Source organism: Gambusia affinis, linkage group LG10 (genome assembly GCF_019740435.1).
Source record: "Gambusia affinis linkage group LG10, SWU_Gaff_1.0, whole genome shotgun sequence".
Lineage (NCBI taxonomy): Eukaryota > Metazoa > Chordata > Actinopteri > Cyprinodontiformes > Poeciliidae > Gambusia > Gambusia affinis.
Window position 1 is genome coordinate 9,348,812 of NC_057877.1, and position 13,638 is coordinate 9,362,449.

A 13,638-nucleotide genomic window follows, 5' to 3' on the forward strand; every position below is an offset into this window, starting at 1 on the left:
TGTCAGAATGAATTAATCTGCTGTCAAAACAGGGAAAGGATAAACTGCATAGAAAACCGCCTTTAGTGACAAACTGATCATTGTAAACAACGTTGCAATGTAAACATAAAAGCATGAATTTAAGTTGAAATTACTTGCAGAGCAAATCCATGACTGGACTTTAGTTTAGATTCTCCTGGTCAGACTGTTTTTATAATTCCACAATAGATGCATTTGCTAGAGAATCTTTTTGAAGCTACAGAATCTTTATCTTCACAAAATAGTAAGCCTGGCTCATTACCATATTATTTTTAAACGGATTAAAGATTATGCAGTAATTGTTTGTGAATGATACATTCAGAATATTCATAAACGGAAGGAAAACATGCAGAAAGATCCAGCATAATGCACATGTTTGTATTTCCTTTTTGAAAAATGAAAGACAGAAAGAATACGCCAATACATGCTGCTGCTGTGGCATGAGAAATGATGGGCGATAACTCCTTGAGTGTAAACCTTTAGGTTGTTTTTTTGTCAGATGTCATCAAAAAAAGGACAATTTTATTATTGTTATTAATTAATTATTTATTTATTTATTTTAACCTTTTTTTTTCTTAGTCATTGGAATAAAATCTGCTGTCTGCATGTCATGCAATTCAAAACAAATATTCATGCTAGAAGAACAATAGAATGTATTATTGTCTCAATAACACAGAGCCATCAAGCTGCCAAGCTGTGACTTGACTCACTAATCATTTCTATTCAGCTGCAGGATCTAGAGTTTATCATCAGTGGGATTCCAAAGAAAATGCAGAACTTTAGATTAATATTGCTTGTGTCTTGAATGACAGCCGTTGGCAGTTTAAGTAAAAAAAAAAAAAAGGATTTATCAAACAGAAAAATGGTGCATACTGCATTTCATGAATTATAACCACACAGTAGGCCATAATCCGTTTATCTCCATTAAATCTTTTTACACAGAATTAAGAACACCTGATGGTCTACTGCATCTCAAAGACAAGTTCAAGTGTCACTGGACTGCAGAAAATGTAGACAACCTTACATCATTATGAAGGCAATTATGACCATTCAGCACTCTAAATAGGTACATATTTTTTTCTGCTGCTTCTTTGACCATCCTGTAGTAACAGTAAGTATCCTGATACTATGTAATTGCCATGAGAATCACATTTGTGGCTTCTAATAAACTATTTACAGCGAAACTTGCATTTCCCTTTAAATACAGGTTTCTTTTCCTCTGAAACTGCTTTCAGCCTCTGTGTAAGAGGAAGCACAGCATTTTAATCCGCCTGTCAGTGAATGCATGCAAGCTAGTTATTTGTATAAGAGCACAGTAAAACTTTTTAGCTTGTACTTTTCTAAAAGACCTTTACAATTACACTCAGAGGGAATTACAAGCAAAAATCCGAAATCTCTCTTTATTTTTATGAGAAAATGTTTTGTGTTGTACCACAATTACCTTAAATTGTGCTACTCTTACCGCTGAAAATGATACCCAGGATTTATCCTTGACAATCTCCTTGCAGTCTGAAGAACATGTATCGTCAACTTGTTATCTAAGTAACCTGTCTGTTTATGCAATTTGGAGGTGTGCGTGTTTTCCCCAGGAGGGAAAACTGTTGACAAGACCACAATGGGGGGATTTTGTTGTGAGAAATTTCTGGAGATCCTTTTTATAGCAGTCGGAGAGTGACAGAACCACAAAGCTGTGCCACAGTGATGTTACCCGTTATATCAATGTACAATATTTGTCCAGGGTTTGGGGCAAAGTCAGAGGAACAAAATGCCCCTTAAGGGGGTTTTCAAGTACAATATTAGCTCAAGATATATTTTCTTTAACCTACAACAGATGTTATAGTGAATCCTGTATTGATTTGAATAGATTTTGGGTTGGGAGACCCTGAGCACTACAGTGAGCACTGCCATGCTCAGGGTAGTGTTTTGTTGCACTGGCAAAAGCAAACTGAACCATTTGCTGATTGAGTAAATTAACCGTTTTGGCCATAAATACCATCAACTGCACAGCTCTTAAACTGATTAATCCGCATGAACACACTTTAAAAATATTTGACAAGTGCAGTTAAACTCTCCAGAGAGAAATATGCCCAGGGAGAAGGACATGGAGGTAATCAATTTATAGAAAATTATAGTAATAATGGACTTTCATATATCTTTACCCCGATATAAATGTCAGCGTTTACTTCAGGTTCCTATGGAAAACTGGTGCAATTCCTTTAAACCTAATAAAACATCCAAATAAGCTAGACATAAGCAAGGCATTACTGAATAAGCCTGTGTGTGTAAGTAAAACATGCTTTTAACTTTAGAAATGATCAATCCTGTGTTTGATTGATCTCCAAGTGAATAATGAGGTTTGTTTTTTTTGTTAGGCCTTAAAGGTTACTGCTAATCAGCCAAAGGAAAATATGCCCTTCTTGACCTTATTCATCTAACCTTTGACCTTTTTAGAGTAGTGACTCCCAAAGCCGAAGCTCACAGTATTGTGTCTGTGTGGATCAATAAGGTTTACAGAGCTCCAACATAAAGGCATTTAGGAATAAGCAGTAGAATAACCTTGAACTCTTAACTCTTAGGGCTTAACTTAAGAAATGCAAGGGGCTAAACTGAGACTAAACTAAGGGCAAAAACATTAAACTAGAGATTCTTCAATATCCATATCTGGCATAGTGTGGTTCCTGTAAGCAATCCATATTTTTTAAGCAGTTCAACCCACAGTTATTTCCCTAGGAGCCACAATCGATGTGCCAGATTGAGTGCTGTTTGCAACAACTTTGCATCAATAAAAGCTGGAACAAGGTTGTGCATCAACATCAAGATCCTCTGTGGAATGTTAAATCTGGAAACCCTACACATTTACTGCCAATAATTCTTTGCTTCAGCAATTACTTAATAATTACTGAAACAAAGGAAGAAAACAAAGGTCTGCGTACCTACGGAAAAACACGCGGAGAAAAACACAGCGTCGTGCAAAGACAAAAAAGAATGGATGTGAAACATTTTCCCTGAAGAAATTAATGCTTCACACTCTCATTTTAAAACCCACGGCTTGGAAAAAATCTCAAAAAAAGGCAGTAAGAGCCTGAACGATATGCAGACTTGACACACCAAATGGATTTAATGATTGCTCCGGCCTGAAATGCTTTTAGTTGCTGGTGAGACTGCTGACCTGTCCAGGGTGTTCTGACCTCTTGCCCATTGATTACTTGAGATGGGTACCAACCCCCCAGCAAACCAAAGTGAGAGGATACAACAGATAGACAGACACAGGGTAATGGACTGGTCCATGAACAGTTGAGATAATCAAAAGTAACACTGACACAAACAAAACTCTACACCAGTACAGAAAATGAAGGGTTAAAATAAAGAAGAAAATTATTGCAAAAGTTATGAGGGTGAACTCCTCTATTCAGGTCACGGGTCAGTCTCAGCCTTAAGCAACGATTTCAAGAGTCTAATTTATAAGCAGTAGGACGGAGAGGGATGTAGAATCAGGGGTGGGCAACTCCAGGCCTGGAGGGCCGGTCTCCTGCAACTTTTAGACGCATCTCTACTTCAACACACCTGAGTCAAATAATGCAGGACTCTGGAGAACCTGACTGCACTTAGGAAGTGATTCAACTATTGGATTCAAGTGTGCTGGACCAGGGAGACATCAGAGTTGCAGAACACCGGCCCTCGAGGACCAGGAGTGCCCACCCCTGATGTAGATGGATGGGGACCTCACCTACAATGATGGAGTAAAGGAAAGAGCTGAACCAAAAAGCTATCAATTTACTGATTTTATACGGTTTGACTCTAACCTATGGCTACGAGATACGGCTAAACAATGGGTGAAATCAAATTCCTCCACTGAATGGCTAAGATAACGTAAGGTACCATTAGGGAATTTTAAGGAAAAGGGCTTCTTCTCCTGTTTGATGAAGTCAGCTAAAGAGGCTGACTTCATCAAGATGCGTTTTGGGTGTTACTTTTGCCTCTTTCTTTCTTTCTTTCTGTACTCAACAGGGGAAGATGCCAAATCCTCTATTTAGATTACAGTGAGAAGATGAACAAAACTTTATATCATGCATTCCTGTTTGTTTTTCTATGGGCTTTATATATTGTAGGTTTATCAAATGCACCACAGAAGCTAAACTGTGACCTGGCCATCAAGCAAATCATTATGACCCAAACCAAGCAAATTTCAGAAACAAGATGGCTATGTAAAGATCACATTAGCTTGGATGAGGACAAGCAAATCAGTGGGAAATGCATCTGAGCTTGTCATAAGTTGACTGGGTCCAACATGCCATATATTTTACTGCTCTTTATGTCCAAGCCTATCAGAATTCTGTTCTCTGACTTTTTCTGAATTATGCGGGATGAATAAAATAACCTCAAGTCAAGCTCCCATGTATGAAGAATCTGACATCATATAATATCTGACTGACCCGAGTAAAATATCAAAGCTGACTAATGAAGGATCTCCTCTCACGTGGTTAAGCGTGTCTTCATTGTGATAAAGTGAAATGTCAGGTTTTGGTTTTTTTTAATTGAAAACCAAAGATTTACAGAAAAAATGTTTTAGAAAAAGAGAAATAGAGACAAGAGAGAGAAAGACAGAAGGAGAGAGAGAAAATATCAGCTTCAGCCTCTGCTATGGAAGATCCTGGATTTAAAAATGTAGACGGATTTTTAAAAAAGTGTTTGACTTAGGGTGAGGAGTTCCTTCCTTGGGAATATATATGCAAACAAATATTTAAGTAATGCTAACCACGCTAAATGTAGAAACTAGAAATGACCTCCAATCTCCCCGCATTTCCAACAATCCTCCAATTGTATTGTTGCAGGTAATTTTATAACCCTTATCTTTGTTTTCCCTCTTTTAGCGAGATGAAATGACCAGTGGGACGCTATTAGAGCTGATGCAATAAAGTGTCTGAATTTATTTGATTTAAAGATGCAATCCAGTGGTGCAATTTTATTTTATGAAATGTAAACTGACAAGGATAATTGGACAATGGATAAAATAAAATTAAATCACTAATACTGTAAATAATTGCTGACTACTTTTGACATGAAGGCTAGAAAAGAAATGTTTTTGACGATAGCGATGAGTTGCAAGGTTGAACTGCCGCTCTGCTCGTCCGTTGGTGATGATCAGAGGATCCAGTGGCACTGACTATATAACAGTTTCCTTTCTGTCAGTCAGTCCCAGATGTGGTTACAATGTAGCTTACCTAAATCAGCGTTTGAAAGTGAACAGCTGACTGTAGCACAACACACTTTGGAGTCATTTGAAGGCCAATCGCCACGTTTTCAATCTGCTATGTATACTTTGGCAGGTCAAAGCTGTTGGTTGAAAGTCAGCGACAACAACGCATCGCGACATATAAAAGATATTACACTTCGTCCAAATACTATAATGAACTGACTTGTTTAAGAGGCAGCTTAATTTCAGCTGAGATGCTGATTTTTCCAAATCCACTTTCACAGATTTTATTCTTTCTTTTGTTGTTTTCTGTCTTGTCATTGCAGCAGTTTGTGCTGTCTGCTGCCACTGCACTTTAATCAGCTACTCCACCCCTCGCTGAGCTCACAGCTCCTCTGTGGAGAGTCTGTCCTTGCATGCCTCTGTCACACACACAAACACCCACACACACACACACGGACAGAAAGGCTCATACACCTAAATCACCACACCATCATTTTCTGTCAGCCACACTCTCCCATCTCACAGTTGAGTGGAAAGATGAGCTGCCTACTTCTCACGGGGCAGAAGGTGAAAACACACACATTCGTGCGGAAATAATCGCACACACAGTTGAGCCTCTACACCACCAAAAGTCTCTGTCACACACGACTGATTTCCAGCATATGGATATTCCCTTTTCACTTTCAATCAGGGAGCCTGGCCCAAAACCCCTGGACCTGCCAGCGTACCAGTCGCCTCTCTGAGATTGGATCCAGAGTTTCAGACACAGACAGGAAACAAAGTCTGCAGAGAGAAGCTGGCATTTTTCCGCATGAATCCAGTGCACGGAGGAGTACAGATGTTAGCCTCAGCATATGGCGGCCATTATTTCCCCTTATGCCACACTGATGCAGCATGCATATGCTGAGCTATACGAGGTGTCTGCACTCTGGCATAACCTGGCCGAGACTTACCGATCTCGCAGTTCTCTCCAGAGTAGCCCTGAGGACAGTAGCAGCTGTAGCTGTCGCCTTCCTCCAGGCAGCTTCCGCCATGGAGACAGGGGCTGGTCTGACACGGGTTACTCTCCACTGTACAAAGAGATGGGCAGAAGGTATAGGAAGGTTGAATTCAAGTTATTTGTTTTTTTTAAAGACAAAGAATTACAAATGTTCCTTAATTAGCGAGAACATGAGCAGCAGCAAGTCATTGTCTGACAGATGGCCCACGCTGTCTAAAAGAGATGGAGCAGCAGAGTGGGCTGACAGACCGTTGATTTGTCCTTGCCTCCCTTTCTTTCCACAAAGTGATAGATTATGTTTGTTCGACAGAGTTCCCCCTCTTTCCTGTTGTTCTTTTCTCTCACAACACAAGTATTTCCAGTGAGTTCACGTCCAAATTAATTAGTTGCTCATAAGTAGTGCAGAAATCCATTTATATTCTATATTGCTGTTGTGCACCGAGTGCAAAACACTCATTTTAGGCAGCTGGCGATTGCTCTGTGTTCTCTTCATGGGAAATGCTTTGGCGGATAAATGCTGGAGATTGAGGGGATTAAGTTATAATCACTGCTCTTAAATTTTAGAAGGGGACTGACAGAGAGAGAAGGAGACTACAAGGACAGTTAGAGCAAAGAGAGATTATCACAGAGTTTCCTACTATTATGTGTGCAAAAAAGAGACTGTTAGGCACTAGGTAGATTAAGTGTCTTTAATTTTTAGTCCTGATAGGATTGCATGGCCCTGACACAATCTGTCAAGCCGTCTAATATACGGTGTTCTTTCTCCATTGTAACACCCAGAGTCACTTAATGATGTATGAGCGTGGGGGATGCTGAGTGGAGCACAGAGTGCAATTCACATGGAAGCACGGAAATGCCCTCAATTAGGTGTGAGGTTGTTTATTCATGGAGACCTGTGCAAAGATAGGCGAGCGTATATCAAGATGCGTACATGTCTAACCATAACTAAAGGACTATATATAGCAGACAAATACAACACATATGCTGTATTCACATATGTTTTCACATTTTGCTACATTACAACCACAAACCTTTCTGTGTTTTCTTCTGATTTTATCTGAGGGAAACGATGCATTCAGCTTCACACAGAGGCAAGTCTTTTCTGGTCGACAAAGCAATCTAGAATCTGAGGTTTTTGTCCATTCTTCATTGCAAAACAACTAGAAATTCAGTCGTATTGGAAAGTTTCAGTGAACAGCCATTAAAATCTTTAGATTCTGCAGAGGTTTTAGGTTTGGACTTTGACCGGGACATTCTAACAAGACTGTGATTTAAGCTAACCAGCTATGGCAGCTCTGGTTTCATGTTTAAAGTTCTTGTCCCGCTGGAAGGTGAATCTTCACCCTAATGTTAAACTACTTGCAGTCTCTAAGCCACTTTTCTTACAGCCATGCCCAGAATTTAGCTCCATTCACCTTCCACCAACAATTCAAGAACATAGTTCCCACAGCATGCTGCTGCCACTGTCAACATTTTGGGAATGTTGTGTTCAGAGAGTAGTTCAGTTATGAAAGGAAAGTAGATCTGGGCATTCTTAACACACTACAATTCATTTGTGGTGAAGTTTGTCTTCCCCCTATGATGACTGTAAATTTGGTTAAACGCTACATGCCTAAGAGTCACTTTGAAAAATTTCAGTTCTCATTAGAAAGAGAAAAAGAATCAAGTTACTTTAACTGTATTTGCCAGGATATGCTAATTATCTCAAGATTTCTAGCTTTGCCATGTCAAGTTAATTACTAAGTTGGTATGACAACAAAATAAGCTTGTAAGGTTACCCTCCTAAGATATCATCACTAAATATCATTTCTAAGGATGTATTTTCTCAATTTCTCAGTTTAAAAATAGCCGCAAAGGAGCACAGAAAACAAATAAGAAAATATTTGTGCAACAGATGAGAATAAAGCTTGTGCAAGTCCCCACTTTTAATTAGGGAATAATTGGATATTACACAACTCCTTAAAGAACACGTAAAAACCTGCTGTTTGTCACATTTTTGCAAAGTGTACGACCCAAATGGAAGGAGGAGGCAGGCAGAATCGTGGTGCAGTTGAGTAATAAAGATAAAATGACTTAAAAAAAACCCCAAAAAACAAGGGGCATCAATGGGATTGAGAAGACAGACAACAGGGAACAAGGGGATTTAAGTCAAACGTGAGTGAACAGAGAGGTTTCCATTTTGGGGATGTCGTTACCGGAATGTAAAACAATTTAGTCAAATTAGCGAATGAGCAACAGCAGAGGCAGAACAGGGAGCTGAGGCACAGAGGGGAAGTTATGGGCAAATCCTGGTAACGCAGAAACTCGGGAAAACAAACTGTGAAGTTTCAGAAATATTCACTGAACAGAACATGAATTACCACCGGGAAATTTAACAATTTGAAATAAACACCCCCCCCCAAAAAAAATTATTTCTCTGTTTAGGCTTAAAATACATATAAACAGAAATTTTTTGTAAAACATGTTGTATACGTTGTCTTCTATAGGATGTTGATATGTGTGGAAAATGTAAATTTTTTTACATAGTTTCCAACCTAATGAGAAGAATAGATAGTATTAGTGTCACTCTGTTAGGAGAATTCATTGCAGGTATTTTATTAAAAAAACAGAAAAAAAAAAAAACAGTTTAAAAACCTGAACCGATTCTTTAGTATTTTACAAAAAGGTTGTTAAGAGCCATTATGGAAAGTCCTAAGAGCCACACGTTGCAGACAACTAAAACTTCAGACTCTTTGGGACTTTGGCTCGTCTAAACAGTTAGTAAAACTACATCTTTCAAAATCCTATTTATCCCAACAATCCAAATATCAGCATTATAATTACTGAGATGAATGTTTTGAATACTCATTTGAAGTCTGCTTGACTACCATTATGTAAACTATGATATTCTGTAATCCTGGATCATGAAGAATAGCGAGATCTTCTGAAATTTGCAAACCCTGTATAGACCTAAAGAGTCATACGAAGGTGGTTGTCAGACACCAATTTGACGTACAATAACCCCATATTCACTTGATTTTTATTCTTTCACTTCAGATGAAAATATTCAACACAGATTAAAAAAAAAAAAAAAGGTAATATGAAAACAAAGAAGTTGTCAGTTGTCAGGACTTAGTATTTCTTTATCCTGTTTCATCTGTTTGGACCAAAAAATAACTTTGACAGGACACAGAATTGAACTGCAAATTCTGCTGCTCACAACAGACAGGACAACGTTCGTCTGTGGAGACTCGCGTCTTCTCTGTGTGACACCAAATGTCACACAGAGAAGTGTGACACCAAATGTTATGTAATTGTAGGGCGACAGTGTCATTTCTTTTAGCTACGCTGGGACAAACAGTCTGGCTGTGAATGACAAACTTGACAAATTTCAGAGGACAGACTCAGCCGTGTGGGTGGCAGATGTGGACAGCAAGACGATTTTCCATCGAGAACAATAATACCTACACGGTGTCCGGTGTTTGAGGACATACTCTCTCCCAAGAACTAAAAGATTAGAGTAAAAATTGCAGTTTCTTTTCATGTTTCAGTTTATTTCTACTGCTTTTACTGGAAATGTAAATCTGCACACTTACAATATTCACAATCATCGCCCCACAATGCCTGCATTTATTTGCATGTATAAAACATGGGATTTTCATTAATATTTTATATATATATATATATATATATATATATATATATATATATATATATATATATATATATTACTGTCCAAGACGAGACATCCAAGATCCATAGATACATCAGGGACAAAGCCTCAACAGACAATGTGCTCAGTGAATGTCTCAAACAATGGGGAACAGAAGCTGAGGTGCCGGAGGAACCATCATGGGAGGACAAGCCCCTGCATGGGATGTACCACCGGCAAATAACCGAAGTGGCTGACATCAGAAAATCCTACCAATGGCTGGAAAAAGCTGGACTGAAGGACAGCACAGAGGCCTCATCATGGCCCAGGAACAGGCCCTAAACACCAGAGCAATTGAGGCCCAGATCTACCACACCAGACAAGACCCAAGGTGTAGGTTGTGCAAGGAGGCCCTTGAGACACTCCAACACATAACAGCAGGGTGCAAGGTACTGGCAGGGAAAGAATACATGGAACGACACAACCAAGTGGCAGGCATAGTGTTCAGAAACATCTGTGCAGAATATGGACTGGAACCCCCAAGATCGAAGTGGGAAACACCCCCGAAGGTAGTGGAGAATGACCGAGCTAAGATCCTGTGGGACTTCCAGATCCAGACAGACAAAATGGTGAGGGCGAACCAACCAGACATAGTCGTGGTGGATAAACAACAGAGGAAAGCCGTTGTGGTGGATGTGGCAATACCAAGTGACTGCAACATCAGGAAAAAGGAGCATGAAAAACTAGAGAAATACCAGGGCCTAAGGGAGGAACTGGAGAGGGCCTGGAAGGTGAAGACCACAGTGGTGCCTGTGGTCATCGGGACCCTCGGGGCAGTCACCCCCAAACTGGAACAGTGGCTACAACAGATCCCAGGAGCAACATCAGACATCTCAGTCCAGAAATGTGCAGTCCTAGGCACAGCCAAGATACTGCGCAGAACCCTCAAGCTCCCAGGCCTCTGGTAGAGGACCCGAGCTAAGAGGAAGAAGAATCACCACCCGCGGTGGGTGAGAAGGGAATTTTATTAATGTTAATCCAGCATACAACAGTTACACAAGGTTAAATGTTTTGAGTTGTAGCGAGACAGTTTTAACGCCTGGCAAAGATATTCATTCTTTCACATTGAAACCATATACCACAATGTATTTCAGTTATGCAATACACAGAAGCTCAAGATTGTAATGTGATAAACTGTACAAAAAAAAAGTTAATGTGTTATGAATAGTCCTGTCAGGTATTGTGGAAACCCTTCCAAAGTGCAAAACTATTGCAGATTGTTTTGAAGGGTAGTAGGTACTGACAACATTATTCTTTCGTCTGCGAATGCCTGCATGCAGCATTAGTATAACGCCTCAAACAGCAGGAATGTGACCACTGAGACAGACACATGTGTCCGCCAAGGAGAAACTGTGGTGGTACACATAGAGTATAGCTGACGGCTGAGCACCAGTTCATCAAGCTGTCATAGTAACTACGGTCTCAGGAGCCGCAGATGTGAGCTTCTTGTGGCCGTTTCTGCTGTCAGTCATTCCACAGTGGGTGATAAAGTAGCTGCGGCTCCTGCTGCAATCTCCATTAATGCAACACACAGCAGTTTTTTGTTTTTTTTTACCGCTGTCAAAAAAAAAAAAAAAAAAAAAATCAGTCATTCAGAAGCTGTTTGGGATTTGAGAACATTTTGATGGTTTGTATTTATTCCTCTGAGGCTGAGCATGTTCTTATGCCTCTGAAAGAGTCCTTCTATTGGTCCAATTTCCTCTTTAAAAGAAACCATTTCTCAGCCTAATTAAATTGGTCCTAGCGAAATTGCCTTAATAATGACTTTAAAAGGACTTGTCCTCTAGCAGCTATCTGCGAGAAGTGAAATATGGCGGCCATGCTGTCTGTGGTGACACAGTGAGCTGAGCTGCAACAGAACAGGACATTGATCCAATCTGCAGACAATTAGTAACGACTTATTACACCCAAATGGGGCTGTTTCATCACCATCTGTCCAGGAAGAACAGCCTGCAGGCTCCGTGGTAAAATTCCAGGTATCGATTGTGTGACCAAAGCAACATCTTACCACAAAGAAAATACTTAGCTTGAAGACACAAACTCTCATGGCTGATTTTGTGTTAAAGTATTTAGATTAGTAAATTTTCTTTTCTAGTTTCCCCAACGCCTTTCGCTGTTTAATGAGTAATGATTGAGCAAAACTTTAATATGCAAAAGAAACACAGATTAAAAGAGCATGTCAGAGGGGGAAATGGGATAGGAAGATGCAAAAAAAATAAAAAATAAAATGGGATGAGAGGATTAAAATTTAGCATGAAGAAGAGGGTGAGAGAAAAAACTTCATCTGGGAGGGCGGTGAGGGAAGCTATCATACATTTCTTCATGTCTTAATGCTGGCTGCAGCTTATGATTAATTACACACCAGTCCTAAAATAGGTTGCTTCCCCATTCCCTACTTTGTGTCTGTCTTCTGCCACACAGAAAAAGAAACAGAGGAGAGTAGAGTCCAAAGAAGGGCACGGATGTCCTGTGCAGAGCAGGATGAAACAGACAAATGAAGAAAGGCAGAGATAGTAAAAGAGAGATTATGCAAGACTCTCTGAGTTCCAGCTGTGGGAGTTGAGGTTCCAGATTGTGGGACACTCAGTAAATCTGCCACAAATATCGAACTCAGTGAAGTTTGTGAAATTTAAAACTTTCTGGCAAACTGAAAACCTTGGGATGTACCGACCAGAGGAACAAGTGTATGCAATGTTGCACTTCCTAAAAACTCCAAATTCAACTGGAATGCCTTAATAATAAACTCGGCATGTTTAAATGTGCAACACATACACAAACACATAAAAAGCAAACTTGCACATGCACTGTATATACACCTGCTCTTCCAGCTGCGGCGTGGCCAAGCTTAGACTCAGTGAACCTTGTAATAGCTTTGCTGAGACAGAGATCATGCTTCAGCCCGTTCAAGTGTTGCCCATCTATGAGAGAGATAAGCCATCACCTAGGCCCGGGAAGAGCTTTAAACTTTAATGCTACACTACGTCGCTAAGAGGTACTGAAGCACAGAATGGTTAGAGCCATATGCACAGCGGAAATAATCTCCACAGTAAGGTCTTAAACGGGGGCCGCTGTGATCGTCGCGCAAGCTCGATGAGTCCTAGGTGTAAAATATTCATACAGTCACTTGCATGATGGCTGCAAAAACATGTGTTATATGATTTAAGAATGCATGAATTATGCATCAGCAAAAGCAGCCTCATAACAGCGGAACTATATTTCACCTTGAAGGTCTGACAATACAGCTACGTTTGGAAAGCCCACAGTAAGTCGGGAGCTTTCAGTGTCTGAGCTGAACAAAGATAAGAACACGTGGTATTAATTTTCAAACATTAAAATAAAAACTTTAAGTATGTCTTATCAGAAATTGTTGCAACAGCTACATTTATTGATAGAGAATTACAAGAATACAGTCTTAGAAATTGTGACATTGCAAAACATCTGAAGGTTGTTGCTATGTGTAGGGCAGCAAAAAGTAATGTGAAACGACATTCTGTGATTTTCCTGCTCCAAGACAAGCTTTACCTTATGCTATTTTTTTTTTAAATAGGAAACTGTAATTTGATTTGTTATAAGTTGAAATAATCAAGTGTTACATGAGATGGTTGAAGACATTGAGGAGGAAAAAAAGAAGACATGGATCTTGTTGAAATAAGACTGTAAAACAATAAAAAGCCTCTCAAGCTGGAGTCACACGGCAGCATTCCAAAATCAACTCATTTGATCCAGACGAGC

At 39.7% G+C, this 13,638-nt stretch overlaps 1 protein-coding gene across 1 annotated transcript in view; it reads right to left on the bottom strand.

The window, feature by feature from the left end:
- ncanb (neurocan b) overlaps positions 1-13,638 on the bottom strand; it is a 153,099-nt gene that overhangs the window by 51,642 nt on the left and 87,819 nt on the right. Inside the window, exon 10 of the mRNA XM_044129077.1 lies at positions 6,169-6,285. Within this exon, the coding sequence (XP_043985012.1) occupies positions 6,169-6,285 (117 nt within the window). The remainder of the gene's footprint in view (positions 1-6,168; positions 6,286-13,638) is intronic.